This window comes from Liolophura sinensis, chromosome 13 (genome assembly GCF_032854445.1).
Source record: "Liolophura sinensis isolate JHLJ2023 chromosome 13, CUHK_Ljap_v2, whole genome shotgun sequence".
Lineage (NCBI taxonomy): Eukaryota > Metazoa > Mollusca > Polyplacophora > Chitonida > Chitonidae > Liolophura > Liolophura sinensis.
In genome coordinates, this window is record NC_088307.1 from 13842421 (window position 1) to 13869049 (window position 26629).

Consider the following 26629-nt stretch of genomic DNA (forward strand, 5'->3'; position numbering starts at 1 on the left):
AGTTACATGTATAGCCAGTATTCTGGTAGGAGGAAACCTGGCAGAGTTTAGGAGAAACCCACAACCATTTGCCGATTGCAACGATTTTTGACCATAACTGCAGTAACTACAAAATGTACTATAGCATACAGCATCTGAAAATGATTAACAGAAAGTTATTTAGAACAGACAAACAATACAGACACCTGAGGAGGTAAAGATTTTGTTGAACTTGTTGATTACTATACACAAAAACTTGACATCAATGGTCCCAATATTGTCAGACAAGGCTTCTGTAGAATACAAACTTTCAAATGCATTTTACTAGATTGAAAAAAATATATATATATATATATATATATATATATATATATACAAATCAAACCATTTTTAAAGACAATGTTTAATGGTTTTCTTTGCCTTTAACTCCAAAATAAATTTTCTGATTACAAAGGGAACCTAAAATTATTAGCAATCATTTTAATGATGTATACTGTATGCAGAAATTCTAAAGGGCATCATTAATTGTGCACTGAAGCTACCACCTCCCCCCCCCCTTTCTTTCTCAAGATGGCTATCAGAGTCAATCAACATAACTGAATACATATGTGTATGCATATATATGTATGCATATATATATATATATATATATATATATATATATATATATATATATATATGTATATATCCACTATACAAGTTGACAAACATCCTTGTGTCAGAAGGTGGATGGTTGTAGGTTTTCCTGGCATGCCTAGGGGCTTGCACAGTTTCCCCCCCACCCGCCATTATGTAAGCGAAACATTCTTGAGTATGCCGTAATACGCTAATAAAAAAAAAAATAAATAAATAAATCAAACCCAAACATCATCCTCTACACTGCTTACAGCTTTAGGGTCAGAAGCTACCTGTACATGTTTGTTAATATGCAGTTTCTTTTTTGTTTTTTTTTAGAGTGTACACGTACACATACACATATTTCTTACAGGATGTGTTCCAGATGATAACTATCCACCAGTAGTTGTTTATGTGATACTAAAGTGTCTGGTATAATTAACATCTGCTTCCGGCTGTGTGCATCAGAATGAAACTATACCACATGTAGTTTGTCTAGCACATCTGTGCAGTCTTCTTTATTGTACTATGGGTGCATTATGGTACTATGGGAGCATTATGGTGCTATGGGAGCATTATGGTGCCATGGGAGCATTATTGTACCATGGGAGCATTAGTGTGCTATAGAGCATTATTTGTACTATGGGAGCATTATTTGTAATATGGAAGCAATATAGTGCTATGGAGCATTATTTGTACTATGGGAGCATTATTTGTACTATGGAGCATTATTTGTACTATGGGAGCATTATTGTGCAATGGAGCATTATTTGTACTATTGGAACATTATTGTACTGTGAAAGCATTACTGTACTATGTGAGCATTATTGTGCTCTGGGAGCATTATTGTACTATGGGAGCATTATTGTACCATGGGAGCATTATTGTGCTATGGAGCATTATTTGTACTATGGGAGCATTATTGTGCTATGGAGCATTATTTGTACTATGTGAGCATTATTTGTACTATGGGAACATTATTGTACTGTGGAAGCATTATTGTGCTCTGGGAGCATTACTGTACCATGGGAGCATTATTGTGCCATGGGAGCATTATTTTTACTATGGGAGCATTATTTGTACTATGGCAGCAATATAATGCTATGGAGCATTATTTGTATTATGGGAGCATTATTTGTACTATGGAGCATTATTTGTACTATGGGAGCATTATTGTGCAATGGAGCATTATTTGTACAATTGGAACATTTTTGTACTGTGGAAGCATTACTGTACTATGTGAGCATTATTGTACTGTGGGAACATCATCATACATGCCACCCAGTTGCATATACATTTACCTCCAATATCTATAAGAAAAACTTTTTTATGGTACAATGTGCTAAACACAATTAAGTTAAAAGCAGCACAGTGTATCATTCACCACATAATAATATACACAAATATAAACGCACGAAGCAATGTATACCCATTAAATCCACCTTAAAGGCTACATGAAAAAAGCAACTCAAAAACAAATATTATGTTTCTAAGCCAAATGAAGAAAAACTTTTTTTTTTAATTTGCATTTTTGGGGTAGTTTTAATGTAAATTACCCCTCTATATCAAGCACATTTAACGCCAATGGTCGGATTTTTTCTGAAATTATGTCATCATTGCATGATCTTGATCGGAGCACAATGAACACCCTGAAGTTCCCTCAGTCCAGTGAACCACTGACACTCCATGGGTTCGCCGGGGCGGCTCAGCGCCCCAGCCCCCTTCACGATTCAATCTGTTTTCCACCCCCATCTGGTCTGTTCCCCTGCTAAGTTCTGTTTAAAAGGGATCGTCATTGACATCACCAATGCAAAGTACTTAATTTCCCAGATGACTGCTGAGGGCTTATGAAAATTATATGCTGAAGTCATTTTCACTCTCCCTCCCCACTTTCGGAAAAAAAATTAAAATTTTGGGGTTTTTTTTTTTTTTACATGCTATTACACGTCATAAACTGCACACAAAGAAAAAAAGCCAAACCATTTCATGGAGCCTTTAAAGTGAGTAACAACTTTTCACAGAAATAGTGTAAATTTTTACATTTAACAAAAAATCACATCACATTCTGAGTAAATGATCAAATTACCATCATACACGTACAATGCTTACCAGTGCACTGTAGACAAATCTTGCCATGTGGGTGCGATTTTAATAAGATGAAGTGAGAATATGGTCACAAGCATAGAGGCTATTAATTTGCATGCAACTAATAGTATGAATTTATCCTGCAAAAACCCATCAAGTACGATGTATAGATGAATCTCTTCAGTGATGTGACCATTGTATTCACAACTGAACAAAGGGAGATAATCTACTCAGCAGACACATTTGACGTCGTCCTGCAGGATTCCAGAATATATCAGTACCCCACTTGACCATTGTTGTCCAATGAAACGCGGAGTATTTTATCTGATGCAAGATAAAGCTTGATACCTGCGGGCTGCTGGTGTCCAAACTGCTCACAGCTATGAACAGTGCGGCACGTACACACACCATTTGCTTGATTCCTATGCATGGGTTCATTTTAATACAAGTAATCCATCAAAAACACTTATAATGTATAAAGAATCCTATTGCCATGGAAACCCGTCTACAGGATTTCCTGCCATACTATCCATGTAGCCATCTCTAGTTACAAAAATACATGTAGCAGGGTTTTCATTTAGAATTTCGCCACGATATGGCTGAAATATTGCCGATGTGGCGTTAAGCCATAATCATTCATTCATTTAGAATTGGAGAAGGAAGTCTGAGTTCAAAAGAAATTAAAAGTAATTATGTCACAAGTACTATTGATTTAAATAGTAAGAATATTCAGAGCAGGCGGCTATGGGGATGGCAGTAGGTCAGTTTGTCTGCAGCCTGCTATGGGGATGGCAATAGACAGCTGTCTGCAGCCTGCTATGGGGACAGCAGTAGACAGCTGTCTGCAGCATGCTATGGGGATGGCAATAGACAGCTGTCTGCAGCCTGCTATGGGGATGGCAATAGACAGCTGTCTGCAGCCTGCTATGGGGATGGCAATAGACAGCTGTCTGCAGCCTGCTATGGGGATGGCAATAGACAGCTGTCTGCAGCCTGCTGTGGGGATGGCAATAGACAGCTGTCTGCAGCCTATGGGGATGGCAACAGACAGCTGTCTGCAGCCTGCTGTGGGGATGGCAAGAGACAGCTGTCTGCAGCCTGCTATGGGGGATGGCAATAGACAGCTGTCTACAGCCTATGGGGATGGCAATAGACAGCTGTCTGCAGCCTGCTATGGGGATGGCAATAGACAGCTGTCTGCAGCCTGCTATGGGGATGGGCAATAGACAGCTGTCTGCAGCCTGCTATGGGGATGGCAATAGACAGCTGTCTACAGCCTATGGGGATGGCAATAGACAGCTGTCTGCAGCCTGCTATGGGGATGGCAATAGACAGCTGTCTGCAGGCCTGCTATGGGGATGGCAATAGACAGCTGTCTACAGGCCTATGGGGATGGCAACAGACAGCTGTCTGCAGCCTGCTGTGGGGATGGCAATAGACAGCTGTCTGCAGCCTGCTATGGGGATGGCAATAGACAGCTGTCTACAGCCTGTCTGCAGCCTGCTACTTGCCCTTTTTGAACACCCTGATGTAGGCCCTAGTCCTTGTTTCTGACTTGTCTTTTTCAACTTTAATGACTGATGTTTTATATATATATTATATTTTTATATTTTCATATATTAAAAATTCATATTATTACATTTTCATATATTATATTTTTATATTTTCATGTACATTTAGATCAATAATGTAAAAAATGAAATCTTTATACTGTTAAAGAAGAACCTACAAAGTCAGTAATTGCCCATATAATACAACTGATAATACTTACTCAACAAAACAGCAGTGACCTGTACATGTAAACATCCAAACAAATATCATATAACCCCAAGCATTGCTCCCTTTGAATCAGTTGTTTAAATGTGGCTGTGTACAGGCTATTTTCAATATGATGACAACACAGCATTCTGAGTCACTATGTAAACCAATGACGACTAATAAACTGCGATTAACATCGCCACATTTTTTTTTTACCTAATTCTAGGGGGCATGTATGTTCCTTATTTGAAAAAAACCTAACTGAGGTAAATTAACAAGAGGCCGGATTTCTGTGGTTATACATGAATGTCAACCATTTGCCAAGTACCCCACTGTCCTTGCTGCTCTGGCTTTACTCTCTATGCTGTAGTCTTTCAAATAACACTAGTCAAAGGTTCCTTCATACAGCCATCACTCTTATTCCTACCTACAGTATTCTATCTGACTATCTCAATCACAGGTGTTGATCTGGGTGGATCCTGTGGAAAGCCAAGCCTAGGTGATACCTTTCTAAACAGAGCCTGGTGAAAAGGCCAAGGTGTAAGATATTTCCATCACCCAGGTAATATTAAAGCTCTACAGACGTGGATCCTTCAAGTTTCCTGTGCCTTAACCAGATTAGGTGAACAGTATGTGTGGGGGGTGGGGGTGGGTGGGTATATATATATATATATATATATATAGATATCCTGGGCTTATCAAATGCCCCAATCATTCATCAATTTACTGCCATCAAGAGATGAATCCACAAAGAGCAATGTTTGATTATTCCTGATCCTTGTAGTCTAAACAGATTTAGATATCTAACTATTCACACATTTTCTATTACTTATTATAATAATTATAATAAGACCTATACACATTAGGTGTTTTCAGTCTGAACATCTAGTGTGCACAAAAAAGTGTTAAATAAGTAAACTGTGTTTAACTGTGAGAAGCAGCTAGCTTTATAATTTGACTGCTTTGTTGTTTGATAATATATTTCACATTGGTGGGTTTTCGCCGGGCTTTTCCCAGTTTCCTCCCACCATAATGCTGGCCGCTGTCACATAAGAGAAATATTCTCGAGTACGGTGTAAAACACCAATCAAATAAACAAACAAATAAATTACATCTATACAGTTCATACTTTAGCATACTTGTATTTCATGCCATATCCGGAGTTATATTTTCCAGAAAATCCTGAATGTATAAAGAACACACAGTCAATTTACAACACATATAAAGATAGCCTGAGTATGATACTTCCATTCAGTCTCCTGGAAACAGGACTAACGCTATACAAAGGCAGGATTCATTATATGCATGTACTCTCTACACAATGCCTTTTGTAAGATTTACACATATTATACACCTCTCAGGCTTGTAGCTAAAACTTTATTCATCCGGCTTTACATATATATATATATATTGTGTACATGTAGATATCCAAATTCTTCATTTTTAAAAATGTAAAAACAAAATCAACAATTAAATTTTGACAACTGTGTCAGCTGCATGGGTTTCTTTCTCTCGTCATAATGACAAATAGGCTGTACAATGTATAAACAGATGTGTTAAATAGCCCACAGGTACTGTAAATATCTATATAATGCATCATGACAGAGTCATTCGACTGGTTCAAAAATAGCCTTTGCCTTAATAATTACTATTATTGCACACACACACACAAAAAATACCACTAGCCTTTTTTTGCTTCCTGTGATTAATCCACCCTATACATAGGTCAACTGAACAGTATTTTGTTTAACTTTCTTATCAAAAAACACTCAAGTGTTGGCATCAGAAGTGTCATATACATGCCTTTATGTTACTTCTGAATGCGCATTTCAACAGCCCAGACTAGGTGACATACAGTTCAGCTTACATCAGGCTATAACTTGACAACATTCAGGTTAGCGCACAAGGACTCCTCAGACAAGTCAGTAATTCAACCATACCCTACATATTGGTGCCTGAGGCACAATTATCATCACAAAGGCTAATTTTAATATGCACATCATCACAGGGTGTGAAATTCAATTTATTAAATTTAACTCAAATGACTACTCATCAGATTTTGCGAGAAGGCACATCTGAAATGTTGCTTTTCACTAAACGCGCTTTTTCCATAAAATCCACGAGGAAGAAATGAGAAAATGCTAACTCCATCAGAATTCTCATAGTATATTAGAATTTCACATATAGGAGTTAATGTACTTACAACTGCTTAGCCCATCTAGCTCCACTGTCAGAAGTCCATTAACTAGAGGTAAGAATTTTCTTAATACCTACATGTAGTCTCCACAGCACTTTACACTTTTCTTCCATCCCTAACGCAATATGTGACCTGTCTGCGAAGTCATGTATTTATCTTTCTCTCCATTGCGCACCAAATGTTTGAGAAAACCATAATGCATAATGGGTTCCACACACCAATGTGTTGAATTTATTTATTTATTTGATTGGTGTTTTACGTCGTACTCAAGAATATTTCACTTATACGGCGGCGGCCAGCGTTATGGTGGGAGGAAACCGGGCAGAGCCTGGGGGAAACCCAGGACCATCTGCAAGTTGCTGATAGACCTTCCCACGTACGGCCGGAGATGAAGGCAGCATGAGCTGGACTTGAACTCACAGCGACCGCATTGGTCAGAGGCTTCCAGGTCATTACGCTGCGCTGGCGCGCTAACCAACTGAACCACGGAGGCCCCCACCGTTGTGTTGAAATAGGCTTAAAAAATCTTACGACAACAGATAGTTTGGTAAAAAGGACAGCAATGTATTTGACAGTAATTGTTTTATAGTTGCTTGGAAAAAAAAAAGTCCATGGTTTGTTAAGTGCATAGCAACAATGATCAGACAAACTGTACATGTAGTTTTTAAGTACGGAGTTTTGGTTTCAAGGTGTGGCCAGTTCTTGTAGATGCCGTTTACAATTAGATTTCTCATGATTCAGTTCAATATTTCTATCCAAGAGGTTTGCATATTTCTCCACCAGGTGGCACAAGTGAGTGACTGAGTGAGTGAGTGAGTGCTTGGGTTTTAACATCGTACTCAACAATTTTTCAGTCATATGACGACAAAGGAATCCTTATGGTGTATGTAATGTGCTTCCTTGTCACAGGACGGATTTCCACCGCTCTTTCATCTAGTGCTGCTTCACTGAGACGACTTACCGAAGGAAAGTAAACTGCCCCACCCGAGCCATAATACTGATACGGGTCAACCAGTCGTTGCACTATCCCCTTCATGCTGAATGCCAAGCGAGGAAGTTACAACTTTCTCTTTTACAGTCTTAGGTGTGACTCGACCCAGGATTGACCCTGGATCTACTGCTCCCGAAGCGGACGCTCGACAGACTGCAGGTGGCACGAGCTTCTACACATGACATAACATCATGTGGTGTAGTGTGACACGGAGATTAGCTACAAATGCACAGGGAAGTTGCATACTTGTAGGTAATGGACTTCTGACAAGGTACACGTACATTACTATATGTGTGTTTACTATTATGTAAAAGTATTTTAGTTATCTTCACTGCAGCATTCAGAGCCCTAAGCAGACATTTCCGTCTCTGAAGCGGCCAGTGCAATGCACTTGTCTTAATTTTCCTAAATGCTTGGGAAAAAAACTTCACGTCTTGTACAAGGATATACACTATCGCTATCACTTTGAAGAGATATCCTGTACTTAATTCTTCACATCACAGTATTTTGATCGTCCCAGTATATACACAATCAGAGTCAACTAATACAAGAACTGTTAAAAGTCCCAGCCTCAGATCTGTTCTCCTACAAACTGGCTATCTGCACACTCAGCCATGCTCATAAAACACAAGCTGCTACAACGTACATGAATAATTCACTAAATGAGAAGAACTATATTAAGGGGTCAGGGAAAATTGCTGCTCTGCATCGATCTTTAGTGATCAATTCAGGAAAATGGAGTGAGTGAGTCAGTGAGTGAGAGCTTGGGGTTTAACGCTTTACATAACAATTTTTCACTTATATGATGACGAAGGAATCCTTAGAATGCATGTAATGTGCCTCCTTGTTGCAGGACGGATTTCCACCGCTCTTTTATCTAGTGCTGCCTCACTAAGGCCCCTTAACGAAGGCAAGTAAGCTGCCCCGCCCAAGCAATTAAACTGATACGGGTCAACCAGTAGTTATGATGAGCCACAATATCCGCTTCAGGCTGCTGAAACGCCAAGCGAAGAAGCTGCAACCTCCTCTTTTAAAGTCTTAGATGTGACTCAACCCAGGATTGACCCTGGATCTACCGCTCCCGAAGCGGATGCTCTACCAACTGTGCTAGAGGGGGCCGGTCAGGAAAATGAATTATTGTGGCTCATCATAATGCCATATATACATGTACATCAAATAAAACCTGATTGTACTGATTTGGAGAGTAGATCTAAGAAAAAACAAGGGAAACCTTCTCAAATTTCTACATTGAATTGATACATGTGTGGGTATATATATATATATATACATATATATACACACATGTATGTAGGTTCTGTGAATCTTCAACCCCTCCAGTTCTAAAGCACTGTTTTTTAGTGGAATTTACCCATACAACTATGATGAAAATGACGCAAAAAAACAAAGAAGTTTTTCAGAAACTATAGATGCAAGCTTCATAAAACTGTGCAAATTATTCCCTTAACACTCCATAGCTGAATACTTGTTGAAGAATTAGGGTATGTATCCCACAAGACTAGAACATGCGTTTGGTATGAGTTGTCATATAATGTGGTTACATCTATATGTGAAACGGACTACAGAGATGCAGGATATAGACTGTATAGTTATGAGTGACTAGTAAAAGTTGTTTGCAGTTACAGACCGGTGTTCTTCGATAATTTACATGTGTACAACACATGATAGGAGTGATTTATCCTATGTGTCAATGCGTGTATGGGGAGCCTGCCATAGCCTGAGGGGGTATCTATATATTGTACTGTATATATAGTGCTTACAGGTTGATGGCTGACACACCCAGACTCACAGCTTGTTTTTGAAAGGTGTTTGATTATAAAACCATGTCCTTTAAACTGACTAAACTGCTTTAATTTTAGTTCTGAAAAGTTGAAAAAAGAGCTTCATACACAGATGTTAATGTGTACTTGTGCTTTGCGAATGTTAATGCATATAGGATGATTGTAGACTGCATTATTTTGTCACATTATAGTCACATTATATTCACCATGGGACTGTAAACAGTTTACGGGAATTATGCAATTCATTCAGTTCAATTCTCAAAATTCATTGCTTCATTAAACATTAAAATCTAATCATCCCAATTCCTCAACCTTTTCGCATATAAAAAGAGCAGCTATCAGTGCATATTTATAATTTGATTTGGGGAGACAAAACTACATTGGTTGGATCGGCCAATTTCAGGGCTTCACAAAAGTATAATGTTAACAGTCTACACAGGATAATGCCTTCAGAATATGCCCGGACAAAGACCTTGCAAAAAGATAGAAGAATTGCAATACCATAAACAGTGTTTACAGCGACCCAAAATGCGACCCAAATTTTTTAAAATTGAACGTGGGTTAACAGGGTGACTGCAGACTACATACATGTACATGTACACTCTGTGTTTCCCTGCTGCCAGCAGATTAGTATTTTTGATGTTGAACAAGATGCCCTTTGTGCTTGTCTGGCACACATGTAACTGTACCTACAAAATATACTGGGGGATTTTTTTTCTTCAGGATTTCAAATAGCCCATCAGTCATGTGGGCATGACCTGGGGCAAACTGTGCATAAATGTAGTGTAGCCACTGTTGGTTAAGACACTTCTCAGGGACATATTATACTTGTAGAAGCTCTCATTCAATAACTGATGTAGGCCATACTTGTTTGCTATTTTAGGGCAGAAAATTGGATTCTTTACATAGGATGGTATGTCATCACACACTGAGACTCCCGCTGTTTGACATTGTTATAAAGTATATAGCACACATGTTCACTAGCTCTACAGCATAACAGAGAATATGAATCTGTGCCTAACATACATTGTGCAATAAATCTCCCCAGTGTACAAATACAGCATGTCCAACAAGCAAGCTAGAATTTATAAACTGGTGCTGCTTGCTGTGTTAAAATGTGGAAGCCCAGTTGATCAAAAGTGTATTAGCTACAACTGGAATTAAATCAATTTTATAATAAAGATTTTTTGATGAATTCAACAGCCAATACAGCTGACCAAGGTCTAAAGTACAACAGCAGAAGGCTTAGTTCATATTTAATATACTGTTATGCAATTATTTCTGGGCTAAGTACAAAATTGAGGACTTGGTTTAAAGTTTAATCTGGTATTAAGTCTTGTAACAGTTTTGAACAACCAGGCCCTGGTTCATCATCTAGCAGCTACTGAATAACATATATTTTACACCAAGGCTGGGTTGTTCAAAACTGGTCTAACAATTAATATCAAAGTTAACTTTAAGCTAACTGTCCATTTATTTATTTATTTGATTGGTGTTTTACACCGTACTCAAGAATATTTCACTTATACGACGGCGGCCAGCATTATGACGGGTGGAAACCGGGCAGAGCCCAGGGGAAACCAACAACCATCTCCAGGTTGCTGACAGACCTTCCCACGTACAGCCGGAGAAGAAGCCAGCATGAGCTGGACTTGAACTCACAGCGACCACAAGCTAACTATTCAATTTTGTGTAACAATATAATAAACACGAATTAAAACTCCTGCTGTTATACTATGACTTTGGAGAACTGCATCGGCTGCTGAGTTTGGCTAAAAATTCAAACATAAAATCTAAATTAATACCACTATTAGCTAATACACTTTTGAATAACTGGGCCGAGCCTTTAGGGAACTCTTTTCAGGTAACTCTAGTTTTATTCTTTGTTTTGCAGGTGAGTTTACACTCAATAAAAGGGCTTCAAAATAAACTGAAAATCAACCTTTTTTGATGTTTCAGGATTTCCCAGTTTTAAAGGTTTTTTTGTCTCTATGATTAGAGGCTATATGCAAATGTTCCTTCAGACATGACAGTATTTCACGTGTACATGTACCTCTATGATTAGAGGGTATGTGCAAATGTTCCTTCAGACATGACTTAGTATTCCACATCTACATGTACCTCTATGATTAGAGGGTACATGCAAATGTTCGTTCAGACATGACTTAGTATTCCACGTGTACATGTACCTCTATGATTAGAGGCTATATGCAAATGTTCCTTCAGACATGACTGTATTCCACATCTACATGTACCTCTATGATTTGAGGGTATGTGCAAATGTTCCTTCAGACATGACTTACTATTTCATGTGTACATGTACCTCTATGATTAGAGGGTGTATGCAAATGTTCCTTCAGACATGACTTAGTATTCCACGTCTACATGTACCTCTATGATTAGAGGCTATATGCAAATGTTCCTTCAGACATGACTTAGTATTTCATGCATACATGTATCTCTATGATTACAGGCTATATGCAAATGTTCCTTCAGACATGACTTAGTATTCCACATGTACATGTACATGTACCTCTATGATTAGAGGGTATGTGCAAATGTCCCTTCAGACATGATTTCGTATTCCACGTGTACATGTACCTCTTTTATTAGAGGGTGTGTATGCAAATGTTCCTTCAGACATGACTTAGTATTCCACGCGTACATGTACTCCTATGATTAGAGGCTATATGGAAATGTTCCTTCAGAAAATGACTTAGTATTCCACATCTACATGTACCTCTATGATTAGAGGCTATATGGAAATGTTCCTTCAGAAAATGACTTAGTATTCCACAAAAAAAATAGCCAGCCATATTATACGTACATTTACACAGAATTTTTACATGTTGTCCTCGACAGAGCACCTAGAACAACTGTTACACAGCATCCTCTATATACACTTACATGAATTCTGTGTGTAAAAACCATTGCACTGATAAAATACAATCCGGGTTTTTATTTAGAATTAGAGAAGGAAGTCAGAGTTTAAAAGTAGGTGGCTGAATTGAAAGTAATTACATGTATGCCTCAATTACTACTGATTTAAACGGTAAGAATATTCAAAATAGGCAGGTACGGGGATGACAGTAGACAGCCGTCCGAAGCCTGCTACTTGCCCTTTTTGAACACCCTGTACAATAATCTGAAGTAAGCTGGGTATATACAGCAATGACGGAACATTTTCTTTATTATATCATGCTGGAAGACGGCTATTCATTTATTACACCATAAAACACAGCCAATTAATATGTGCCTTACTGTTTGACTGGAAACATCAAGTTAAACCACAATAGTGACCGTTCTCTGGTAATTTCACCATGAACTGTATGCGTGACTTTGCAGGATGTGTCAATTAATATCAATAGTGAGGTCAGGCGTACTTTAGCACACATCTTCTTTTTTTTTTAATTTTATTATTTATTATATGCCACATTTCTGTAGCCTTGAATCAAATGATTACAAAATGACTCATTCAGGTATCCTTATTCCTCAACATTTTCGCACATGAATAAGCAACTTTCAGTGCAATTTATGCACATTTTTAATTTGATTTTGGAGAGAAAACTGCATTGGTTGGATTGGCCAGTTTCAGGGCTTCACAAGAAATATAATTTAATCAGTCAACACAGAATAATGCCTTCAGAATATGCTTGAATAAACACCTTGGAAACTTGAGAAATGGTTGAAGAATTACAGTATATGTCTGTGTATACACATTGTTTGATATATACATACGTGATTTCAAACACTGAATGCAAAGACTCTCTGTTCAGATTGTGTTATCTGCGTGGAAATTGGACAAACTACATGTACTTCACACAATCTGGCCCTTTACATTACATTGTAAAATCAAAGACACGTTTATTTATTGTTTAGCCTGTTTTAATAACTTCTTCATGCCCGTCAAAGAAACGTATAAACAGACTGTATTAATCATATGTCCTGTACATTAATATTGGTTCTTGCACAGATTTGAAATTTCACATTCAAAGCTTAGTTAACATTTTCGTCCAGCATATAAAATATGTTTGACTTGTTGTATCTGGCTCTTTGAAACTGGATTCTCCTGAATGAAAACTCTGAGTTTCATGTGAAGTTCAAAATTTCACATTTAAATGTGTAAAATACAACTATAATAATACACATTTGAAAAAAGTCCTAAAAGTGAAATAATTTAGACTTGCAAATTTGTTCGCTTGAAAAATTTAAGCAGTTTGCAATGTTCAGTTTATATGGACATGTACATTATAAATAAGTGGTACACTGTAGCTACTGTTTTGAGTACCATGGCAGTCTGAGCAATCAAAATATTATGTATTTAGTTATTTCTTTGATTGGTGTTTTACGCCGTACTCAAGAATATTTCACTTATATGACAGTGGCTAGCATTATGGTGGGAGGAAACCAGGTAAAGCCTCGGGGGGAAACCCACAACCATTTCCAGGTTGCTGGCAGACCATCCCACGTACACCTGAAGAGGAAGCCAGCCTGAGCTGGACCTGAACTCACAACGACTGCATTGGTGAGAAGCTATTAGGTCATTACCATGCAATAATGTGCCAACCAATTGAGCCACTCCAACCAAAAATCAGGACATAAGGATATGTACAGGTACATGTATGTTATCTTGCTGACATATGAATTCTGTTATAGGTGTCGTCTATTATGGCTAAACAATACGTGTAACTGTCGAGTTGTCTGTGTGCATACAATAGGATTCCATAGACATTCAATACAGCAGATGGCCAAAAACACATTACCGTAAAGTCCCTAGTAGTTTGACAGTCACAGAAATTTTCAGAGCAGCTCCCTTTAAATGCTACATGATGTCGGATGTTTAATATAAGCACATGCATCAGAAGGACAGCTTTACATTCTTTTTTGCTTGAATTCATCATTTATGAACTTCAGTTTTCTCTTTCAAAAAAAAAAACAAAAACACACACACGCACACAAAATTAAGTAAGAACCGCCCAAAATATTTTGTGCACAATACATCCTCAAATGCTGCCTCACTGGAACACAATGCTGAAGACACCGGACACAATGCTTTAACAAGTCAGATGAGAACATACATGTACCTTACCCTAACCTCTAATTCTGTATCCCTTTCACCCACCTCTTGACCAACTGAGCAATACTTTAAAACATTCTGAGAGAACTATGTGCTGTAGTGTGATAAATGTCAGACTTTTACATGTATGAACACATCATAAGTGACACAATGTCCACTGAAAAAACTGCTTCAGAGGTTTAAAAGGTTGAATATTTACATTATACTTACCCTAATTCTTCTCAAATTCAGGACAGATATTAGAAGTGTTGAAAGTAGAATATTACATTTCTTTACCAGCCTTTTTGAAAAGATATGAGTATGTTATTCATAAGATGGTCTAACCATGTGAGAAAAAAGAAACTCAATATTTCTGCTAGAATTACATATATTGGCTAAAATGAGCTCGTGTCCCAAAATTTAGAAGAAATAGGTAAATGTATATATATCCTAAATGCCAACTAAAGGTGTACATGTACCAAGACTGCCAATGAAGTTTATACTTTAATTCTTCAACATTCTCACATGTTTAAAGCTGTTTATTCAAGCTTATTCTGATGGTATTATTCTGTGTTAACTGATAAAATTTATACTTTTCTGTGAAGCCCTGAAACAGACCAATTCAACCAATACAGTTTTGTCTCCAATATATAATTAAAAATGTGAATAAATTGCACTAAATTTTTCATATGCGAAAAAGTTGGGGAATTACGGCATATTAATAAGTAATGGATACAAGTACATGACCCAACTGGAGACTCACACATGCGTACAAGGTCTGTTCATATTTACATAGGTGGATGCTCTAACCTTTAGGCAACCACAGTGCAGACAAATACTGAAAGTGAAAGTAAACATCCACATATTTACAGACTATCGCTTCGCATGATTTTGTAAAATTTTTAGTGTAGGAAACCAATGCATATTATTGTGTAGTGAGTTGGTGACATGACATTCTGATTATACCAATTACTGTGGTTGGTGACATGACATTCTGATTATACCAATTACTGTGGTTGGTGACGTGACATTCTGATTATACCAATTACTAGGGTTGGTGATGTGACATTCTGATTGTACCAATTACTGTGGTTGGTGATGTGACATTCTGATTATACCAATTACTGTGGTTGGTGACATGACATTCTGATTATACCAATTACTAGGGTTGGTGATGTGACATTCTGATTGTACCAATTACTGTGGTTGGTGATGTGACATTCTGATTGTACCAATTACTGCAGTTGGTGATGTGACATTCCAATAGTACCAATTACTGTGGATGGTGATGTGACGTTCTGATTGTACCAATTACTGTGGTTGGTAACATGACATTCTGATTGTACCAATTACTGTGGTTGGTGACATGACATTCTGATTGTACCAATTACTGTGGCTGGTGATGTGACATTCTGATTGTACCAATTACTGTGGTAGGTGATGTGACATTCTGATTGTACCAATTACTGTGGATGGTGATGTGACGTTCTGATTGTACCAATTACTGTGGTAGGTGATGTGACATTCTGATTATACCAATTACTGTGGTTGGTGATGTGACATTCTGATTGTACCAATTACTGTGGCTGGTGACGTGACATTCTGATTGTACCAATTACTGCAGTTGGTGATGTGACATTCTGATTGTACCAATTACTGTGGCTGGTGATGTGACATTCTGATTATACCAATTACTGTGGCTGGTGATGTGACATTCTGATTGTACCAATTACTGTGGTTGGTGACGTGACATTCTGATTGTACCAATTACTGCAGTTGGTGATGTGACATTCTGATTGTACCAATTACTGTGGCTGGTGATGTGACATTCTGATTATACCAATTACTGTGACTGGTGATGTGACATTCTGATTGTACCAATTACTGTGGCTGGTGATGTGACATTCTGATTATACCAATTACTGTGGCTGGTGACGTGACATTCTGATTGTACCAATTACTGCAGTTGGTGATGTGACATTCTGATTGTACCAATTACTGTGGCTGGTGATGTGACATTCTGATTATACCAATTACTGTGGCTGGTGATGTGACATTCTGATTATACCAATTACTGTGGCTGGTGATGTGACATTCTGATTGTACCAATTACTGTGGCTGGTGATGTGACATTCTGATTATACCAATTACTGTGGCTGGTGACGTGACATTCTGATTGTACCAATTACTGCAGTTGGTGATGTGACATTCTGATTGTACCAATTACTGTGGCTGGTGATGTGACATTCTGATTATACCAATTACTGTGGCTGGTGATGTGACATTCTGATTGTACCAATTACTGTGGCTGGTGATGTGACATTCTGATTATACCAATTACTGTGGCTGGTGACGTGACATTCTGATTGTACCAATTACTGCAGTTGGTGATGTGACATTCTGATTGTACCAATTACTGTGGCTGGTGATGTGACATTCTGATTATACCAATTACTGTGGCTGGTGATGTGACATTCTGATTGTACCAATTACTGTGGTTGGTGACGTGACATTCTGATTGTACCAATTACTGCGGTTGGTGATGTGACATTCTGATTGTACCAATTACTGTGGTTGGTGATGTGACATTCTGATTGTACCAATTACTGTGGTTGGTGATGTGACATTCTGATTGTACCAATTACTGTGGTTGGTGACGTGACATTCCAATAGTATCAATTACTGTGGATGGTGATGTGACATTCTGATTGTACCAATTACTATGGTTAGTGACGTGACATTCTGATTGTACCAATTACTGTGGTTGGTGACGTGACATTCCGATTGTACTGACTGTACCAATTACTGTACGTGTACATGAAGACTGCAGTGCACACATATCACTGACTGCAAGACATGTAACAACACAATACGTACTGTGCATGCGTACCCTCTGTACCATTCCAGGCCTCACCAATATTTGCACTCATTCCGACAGCATAGCCTAGGGTGCCATTAAACTAAAAGCCTACATTTCATTAGGCTGGCTACTAATTAGCTGTTCAGATCAAATTACAGACCTCTACGCAATGTGGAGATGACATAAACCATCTCCAGTTTAGAACAGCTTGGCACTATGCCAATATCGAAAGCAATGTGTAAAGTTATAACCTAGCATGTCTTGTCAACCTCATGCAATGCTCAAGATTTGGTATACATTCCTGAACAATTCAGTAATATGCCAGCCTTCAGCGAGGCTTTGGAATATATTACTGTGTAATTTTATTTATTTATTAAAAAAAAAAAATGATTGTTGTTTTTATGGTTCAGAGAAGAATATATGCGCAATGATTAGTGAATCACCCATCTTGGGAGTTCAGTAGAAGACAATAGGTATACATATATAATATATATGAATGTCCCTACGGCAGCCAGTAACACAGACACATACACATCGAATACCCCTTTCTGTGAACACATACATGTACATGTAAAAGCACCATGGCTGAATCCACAGATTTCATGACATCCAGCTTAACCTTGCACAGGCAGGCAGATAATCACAATGTCACATGAGCAGTGGTGTTAATGAGAGACATGACGAGATCACAGCCAGCAGTTAATCCCCGGGGTACATGTATAGAACAGCCAGTACATCAGGCATGTCTCTGGTATATACATATACATATACATATTGGTCTGTGCATAGCATATGATATTCATCAAAGGAGACTAAGAGAAATCATAAATCTTCTTAACACGGGGTAGTGAAATCAATACATACTGTTACAGGCTTGTAAATGTGCTGAGAAACAAAGTCTTACAGTACATAATTTCATTTCCTATGAGTCAGTGACATGTGATTTTAGTGTGCCTCTATTAGGCACAGAAGAGCAGATGTGAATATGCAGTGGTTGTCACAGCCTTAGGCCATACACTCAAGAAATAAATCTCTTATCAAATTTAATAGATTATTATAACACTGCTGTGAGTTCAAGTCTAGCTCATGCTGGCTTCCTCTTCGGCCATAAGTGGGAAGGTCTGTCAGCAACCTGCGGATGGCCGTGGGTTTCCCCCGGGCTCTGCCCAGTTTCCACCCACCAAAATACTGGCCGCCGTTGTATAAGTGAAATATTCTTGAGTACGGCGTAAAACACCAATCAAATTAATAAATAAATAAATAAATACTATAACGCAATATTCTGTCATATTCAACTGTTAGTCTACCTGTAACAGAATGTTTTTGATGAATTAACAGAACATGTGCGTTATATTTAAAAGAATAATCTGCCACAATAACAGAATACATTCTTGATTAATTTTTCGAGTGTACCCATGCAGTTGATTTTGCGATTTATCGTCTTCAGTTTTTGTACAAATCTATGGGTGAATACTGAAAACACAGATGACACAGGAGCATTTTAACACCCATTATTGTGTTGTATCAGTATTATATTATCAGTATCATTTAATACCATTATCGGTATCATTTAATACCATTATCGGTATCATTTAATACCATTATCGGTAATCTTGAAATCAACGGTAATTCTGCCGACACACGAATGGTGAAGCATAAAAGGAAACTGTAACTCTTCCGACACAATAATTACACGACATCTACATGTAAATATTTACAATTCATCCTATTTCTCTGGTGTGTCCGTTTTGTGTGTTAATGGTCTCATGTTCGACTGCAAATTCCTTGTGTGAAAAAGCTACGTATGTGACAGAAAAACCATTTTAGGTCTCTGAACCTAAAATGGTGATTGGCAAGAAGCAAGAGATTAACTCAGCACATACGGTCTATTTTAATTTGGACATTAATGGATTATTCAGATACTGGTATACCAATCAGCCTCCACTAGTTTTTGTGTTTTTAGGGCAAAGCCAAAATAAATAAATCTGGAAATGGAAGAAAAACAAAACTGAAAATCCACCTTTCTATTGTGTTCAATATTGATGTTTTCTTATTTTTATGATTTTCATGTTTTCCATGGCCTTCAGATCAAGCAAATATGTCTACAACAGGATAGATTGTTGAGATGGTCCACATTTCCACAAATCAGACGATTTTCAGTTTCATACCCTCCTCGAACATCAAGGAAAAGATTTATTCTGCACATACAACAACAACTTATTTATTTATGTACTTATTTGATTGATATTTTACGCTGTACTCAATAATATTTCACTTATACGACAGTGACCAGCGTTATGGTGGTAGGAAACCGAGCAGGGCCCACAGGAACCCACAATCATCCGCAGGTTGCTGCCAGACTGTCCCACGTCCAGAGAGGAAGCCTGCAGGAGCTGGCATTGAACTCCTGGCGACCGCATTGATGGGAGGCTCCTGGGTCATTGCGTCATGCTGGCGTGCTAACACCCTCGATCATAGAGGCCTCTAACAGCAACTTACATTGGTGTGGCCTTACTACACCTGTATGAACATTCAAAATAAATTACATAATCGTGTACGCTGATTCTAAATATTCACACAACTTAACACCAAATATATATAAATTCACAGACATGCGTTATTTCATTTATACACATGTAGTTTTAAATCTCTACGCTGGGATAAATTCAGGGCAACATTGCTGAAGTTGTTTCATGCCGTGCAATTAATGTACAAGTGACATTATCAACTCGTGTACATGTACACTGCAGCGCCAACACGGCCTACCCACTCTAGTGTGGTTATGTCTGAACAATTGATGCACAGGGTGTACATGTACAACATTGTCCACTGCAGTGCCAACACAGCCTACCCACTCTACTGTGGTTATCTCTGGACAATAGGTACACAGATTGTACATGTATCTGTGTACACGTTAATGCACGCCATTATGAAAGGACGTATGGTATTGTTTATTTATAATTTATTTATTATTTGTTATTTATTTGATTTTTGTTTTACGCCATACTCAAGATTATTTCACTTATACGACGACGACCAGCATTATGGTGGGAGGAAACCGGGCAGAGCCTGGGAGAAACCCAAAACCATCCGCAGGGTGCTGGCAGACCTTCCCATGTACGGTTTTATTTATTTATAAATTTATACATTAACATATTTGATTGGCGTTTACACCATGCTAAATAAAACTTCACTTAATACAATACTAATAATTATAGGGGACTAAAACCGGACAGGGTCCAAAGGAAACCCATGGCATACAATGGCATACATATAAGGATGGACAATTATCTACGGTGAGGAAAGTAATGAAAACGATGATGACTACTTTAATATCAGGACATTTGAATGGGGAAACAGTTTAATGCCACATTCATGGTATTTGAACCATATCATTTAGAACATTTGATAGTTAAGAACAGAAGGCACATCTGCATTCCTGGCTCTGCATTACTGTATGGACTCAACACAACAGTCGTGGTCAAATTAGCACCCAGTCACGGCCAGTGGCCTTTGAAGTCTGAGGCTAAAGCTGCTGTCTACAGCTACGATAAAGGTTACACCTTCTATTTCATAATTTCAACTTCTTTACTGGTGTTGCTACATGTTAGCATGAATGGGTTAGGCCATTTGTAATCTCCAATATAGAATTTGAATGAAACAGAGATTTCAAGTCGCCAGCATGCCTCCCTATGTTACGGGATGAACCATTAACAGTGAAAATTAACATCCAGCTCTAATCTATTTCAACATATTACAATTTTTCGAGTTGAACAAAGGTGGCCATCTGAAATGCCCATGTGGCTTATTTCCATTATACTCCCCTCGGCCTCCGTAGCATAAGTGAAAAAATTCTCCACAAGTACAGCATAAAAACACAAATCAAATAAATAAATATTTCACGACATATGAGTGGCAGTAATCAGTTGAAGCCTTTCGATGTTAGTACCACCAGACCCCGAACATCTTGACATCCATATAAGTTACACTCCCTGGTAAATGTACCTGTGTATTAGCATACAGGTGCGATGTGTGTGTGTGTATGTGTGTGTGTGAAAATCCCGCTACATATCAAGTGTTATCTAAACTCTGTACAGCACAATATGTATGTTAGATGATACTTATATTATGATAATCTTTGTCAGGCTAACCTGACTATGACTGACACATTTATGTCGTGTTCAAAATTTACACGTACTACATGTAGCTGTACATGTCAAGCTTTGGGAAGATTAGCATTCTTTGTTGACTGTATTATTATTATTATTATTATTATTACACGATTATTTATTCCCTTATAATAATTTAATTAAATGATAATAAAATTTATTCTGTATGATTCAAACAAAGATTCAAATCCAGAAATTCAAGAAAAATGAAGAAAAAATAAGACAAGAAACAAATACCTGCTGTAGTTTAATTATTCTAGCCAACGTTTCTACTGTTAAGTAAGCCAGGTTGATGCTATATAAATTGTTCCCAACACAAATGAATATGTACAGTTGGCGACAATAATCATTTTCATTCATAAAACTGAATTTTTTTGTGTCCAATTTGCAGATAGATTAAGTTTTTTTGTTTGTTACCCATAGTCCTAATGACCCTGAACTTTGTACATTCTGAATGGACAAGTATGATCATCTAATGATGTTATACCTTATTTCTAATTTTTGGGACACCTGGTCGGTTCATTTTAGCCAACATATATGTACCTGTAACTGTAGCAGGGATATGATTAAACCAGCCAATGAACAACATACTCATATCTTTACTTTTCCAAAAGACTGGTAAAGAAATGTAACATTCTACTTTCAACACTACTAATATCTGTCCCAAAAATGATAAGAGTTAGAGTAGTTTGTTATTTCAAGAGTTTGCAGTGTCTGATAGCAAAGAAACGGCATACCTGGATTTGCCCCACTGGATGACAACATACTTGCAGACTTTTATCAGTCAAATTAGGTGACATAAATATGTATTCGTTAATTTATTAAATTTGATCGGTGTTTTTACACTCTTACTTAAGAATATTCACTCATACAATGTTGGCATGCATTATGTTGGGAGGAAACCACCAGCAAAGCCTGGGGGACACCCACAACCATCTGACAGACCTTCGCATCATACATATGTAGTTAACATTTATCAACTCATAAACTGCATATCTTTTCAAATTCAAATGGTTTTCTACAGGCTTTCATACAAAGGGCTGTATACTGATTGAAGCTCATAACTGATGTGCATTAATTAGCTTGTAAGGTCAAAATTAGGTTGTCCTAATCATTCATTCAAATTAGGTGTCTCAAGTAACATCTATGTACAGTTAAATACTATTTGACAGGATCTATTTTGATCATATACTGCACAGTAATTCATCAACCTTTTCGCATCTTTGTAAGGTGTTTATTAGGCACGTGTTTAACATTTTCGTGAAGCCCTGAAATCGGCCATCCATCATAATCAGCTTTGTCTCCAAAGTCAAATTAAAATGGTGCATTAATTGTGCTTAAAGTTCCTCTTTCAAATGTGAAAATGTTGAGGAATTGTTTTTCAATTAAGGTACAGTACTTTACTTATGTATGACTGACTATCATGTATTAGCAGAGTAAGAAATTACTGGTATTAATAGTTTCAATGAATGAATTCTTCTTTCTCTTTACATTCATATTTGTTTGATCATGTGAAAATTGAAATCAGATTCATATTTTACATGTAATTGTTAGCATGGTACAGAGACCTGCAATTCTGAATGTTTGATTCGAACTACCCTTACCGCAATATTCAACTTCCAGCATGACTAAAATGGAGTCACTGAAAACATTTATACCCTTGAATGTCTCCATATTTACATATTCTAAATTATAGTTATTTGTTTATTTGATTGGTGTTTTACATCATACTCAAGAATGTTTAACTTATATAGCAGCATTATGATGGGAGGAAACTGGGCAGATCCTGAGGGAATTTACACATTAACACATAAAATGCACTGTAACATTAACTTACTATAAACGCATGATGCATGTCATCCTATAAAAATCTAAATCATAAATGTAAACAAACTAACACCCTATCTGATACTGACTTAAGGAAATTTAAAGTTAACTTAACACCTACCAGGCTAGTTAGTATACACAGATCAAACTTAAAATAGTATACTAGTGTATGACAAAAGAAGGGCTGACAAGTACAATCCTCCCATTCTGTAACAATACAAACGTGTAATGGCAAGTGTCTTTTGTTTGTAAATTCATAACAAAACAAAAAAAAACACACACACACACCAGAATTGTTGTGCAGATAAACATAGGTAGGCCTACATGCATGTAACTGCTGCGTAATGTTAGATTATGGTAGGCTATCTATAGTGGTACCTGCTCAAGTTGATTACTTGCAGAGCAACTACAAAATCCTTTTTAAAATTAAACACACTGTATAAATCAACTGCACCTCCTGTCACGGTATAAACTTACCCAAGCTCTGTTCGTGTTTTTCTTCCAGTTCTACAGTTTCCGCTTGTAGAGGTGTAAATTCCTGTGTATTTTGCGGGAGGTCATCCGTTGTTTGCGACATGATGGTTTCTTTTGGGAGTGGTCACTAAATTTCTACACAGTCTGGGTCTTTCCTATGGCTAAATGACCCTTCTGCATTAGCGCGTGACCTTTCCAGTGTCCGGTTTCAGCCCTGTATTACGTCATGGGGTCAAGCTGACTGTCCGTCAACCTGTTTTTTAAGGGATAGCCAGTTTCCGTTACGCTTGACTGAGCAACTGTCACAAAACGAAAGCTCCGGGGAAAAAAGTGTGTCACCTAAAAACCGCAGTCTAAATTCAACTGGATCGTGCACTCGAACCTACTACTGAGGCTATATTTAAACAAGCTGTTCCAATCTTACATAAACTATTTCCCCAACTAAAACTGACCATATAACTAAAACACTGAAAGCAGACGATGTTTTTTGAAGGGGACCCAGACAAAGGCATGTCTGATGATGCGGAGAGAAAAATCAAATAAATCTGAGAAAAACTCACCCGTGCCGTTCGCACTCGGCTGCCCGTTTCTCAGTTCCATCTCCGTATTCTGGGCTTTTTTCCCCATTTTCTAGTCGGTGTGACAATCTCATGTAAGCTGATCCCTCAAAACACAACACGGAATGGAAGGTTTTACAGATAAAACTGCGGACTTTATCACGATTCTAGGCCGTAAGTGATCAACAAGTATAGTCCTAGTTTTACATGTGACACATTAAGGTCAGAGGTCAGATCAGGTTTACCTTGGTCGCAGCGCCATCTGGAGGCAATTTGTGACACTAGAGTGTTCTTCCATGCTGATTCTCGGGCCTGCCCACTTTGTAGGTCTATGTAAGACTCGGAAACCAGGAAGTTTTTCTTTTCTTTTATTCACTTTGCGCGTTACAAAACTCTGTAACATATTCTTCTCTCCACTTTCTGTATACACGAGAAAATATCCATATTAAACGAATAAAATTAAACTTATATTGAAGGAATGTTATTCAATCAAGCTTCCATACATAGGCCTACATTTTCTGGTGTTATTTTGTGGGTTGCCGGTATGTCAGTGCGGCCTTTCGTCCCATTTCCATCACGTTATCTGTTATAAAAAGGGCCATATAACGTAAGCCTACGTTTCACTCCCCAACCATGCCACTTTTATGCATATTCAGAAGATTTTGGAGTCATGGTATTCATTTTACAGTTCAAATTGTTAATGTTTCACTGTCTATTTTGTATATTAACTGAATTTGTTGGCTAAATATTAGTTTTTGTCATGAAATGTCATATTTTCTGTCTTCTCTGTAAAACGTTTTCACACGTTATATTTCATAATCTTCCATAATCAAGGCTTTCACCTATAAATACCATGGTGAAACAACTTTATGGGCGGAGGGAAACCAAAGTGCCCGGTGCAAACCACTGATTTTTGTTTAATTGGTGACAAAATTTCATACCTGTGACGTAGGCCTAAAGTTTTGCATACCATATTATTGGTAGAAGCAAGTGATATTCAGCGAACGTCAACTTGATGGGTATTTAATAAATGGTTTGTATGTATGTATGTGTGTATGAATGCGTGTAAGTGTGTATGTATATGTATAAATGCATGCATATATATAAGGCTTAATAGAATTTCTCATTTCCGGTGAAACTGCACTTCATTTCATGTTATTGGAGAGAAATTAAAAGACAGGAAAGTCGAAAGCAAATGTTTATAAGTAAAAACTGAAATATATTTTAAATACCATGCTTGTATGCAAGCCCAAATGAAAAACAACGCGCTTTTATGTAACGGTACAGTACTAATTTTAAGTGAATATAAATGTATAAAAGTTTATGGGCATTCATGCTAAAATTAAGAAATACTATTTTTATGCACATCAATTCATATTAAAATTTTAGGTGAGTATTGCACGAAGTCTTACATTTGATTTTTTGGACGAGAAGGTATTTGAGGTACAATATGAGTGTGGCAGGTGCCAAACATGCTGAGAGAAAGCGTTTGTTAATTCAATAAACTACTGAGGGGTTGGCCTTGCTCCGCGCAGTCCGTCGGGCCCTAACTGCGGAGGTTCGAATCCAGCATACGCTAGAACGAAAACAGATCTAATCCAGGAAGTTTTATTTAATTGCCAGTGCCTACCAGAGGAAGAGAGATGTGTATCTGCGGCCACTAGCTCCTGTTTCCCCCAAAGTATAGGCCTAAACATGACGGTTATCATGTACGGGCGTAAGCGGCGTATATTCCGTTCACATAATTAAGGTACAATGGTGAATTGTAAATCTAAATATAGGCAATGCTCTTGAAGGATTTTATTTGGTTGGATTAGCCAGTTTCAGAGCTTCACAAAAAGTATATTATTCCATCAGTTCACACAGAATATTGCCTTCAGAGCATGCATGAATACACACCTTGGAAACATACGAAAAGGGTTGAAGAATTACAGTAACACCAGAATGCTGCATGCCATTCACGCTGGACTACTTGAAGTATAGATACGTGTATATATGTGATGATAATTGTCGAAAAAATGTTGAAAGCGATGTTAAACAAATAATTCAAACAGCACAATATATAACTTTTATATGTGAGTACTAGTGCATATAATTAATTGAACCACTGAGAAAGCAAAAAAAAATTAATTGAAATATTCTTGAGGATAACGCGTAAAACACCAATCAAACAAACAAATAATTAAATAAATAATACTAAGTCTGTATGACGCGTTTTAGTTAAAGAGCGTCACGTGATCGCTAAGACGTGCGTATACCTTA

At 37.6% G+C, this 26629-nt stretch overlaps 1 protein-coding gene across 1 annotated transcript in view; it reads right to left on the reverse strand.

Moving 5' to 3' along the window:
• Positions 1 to 24535, reverse strand: part of LOC135480102 (choline transporter-like protein 2) — a 56269-nt gene extending 31734 nt beyond the window's left edge. Inside the window, exon 1 of the mRNA XM_064759857.1 lies at positions 24371 to 24535. Within this exon, the coding sequence (XP_064615927.1) occupies positions 24371 to 24437 (67 nt within the window). The 5' untranslated portion in view covers positions 24438 to 24535. The remainder of the gene's footprint in view (positions 1 to 24370) is intronic.
• Positions 24536 to 26629: the final 2094 nt, after the last annotated feature.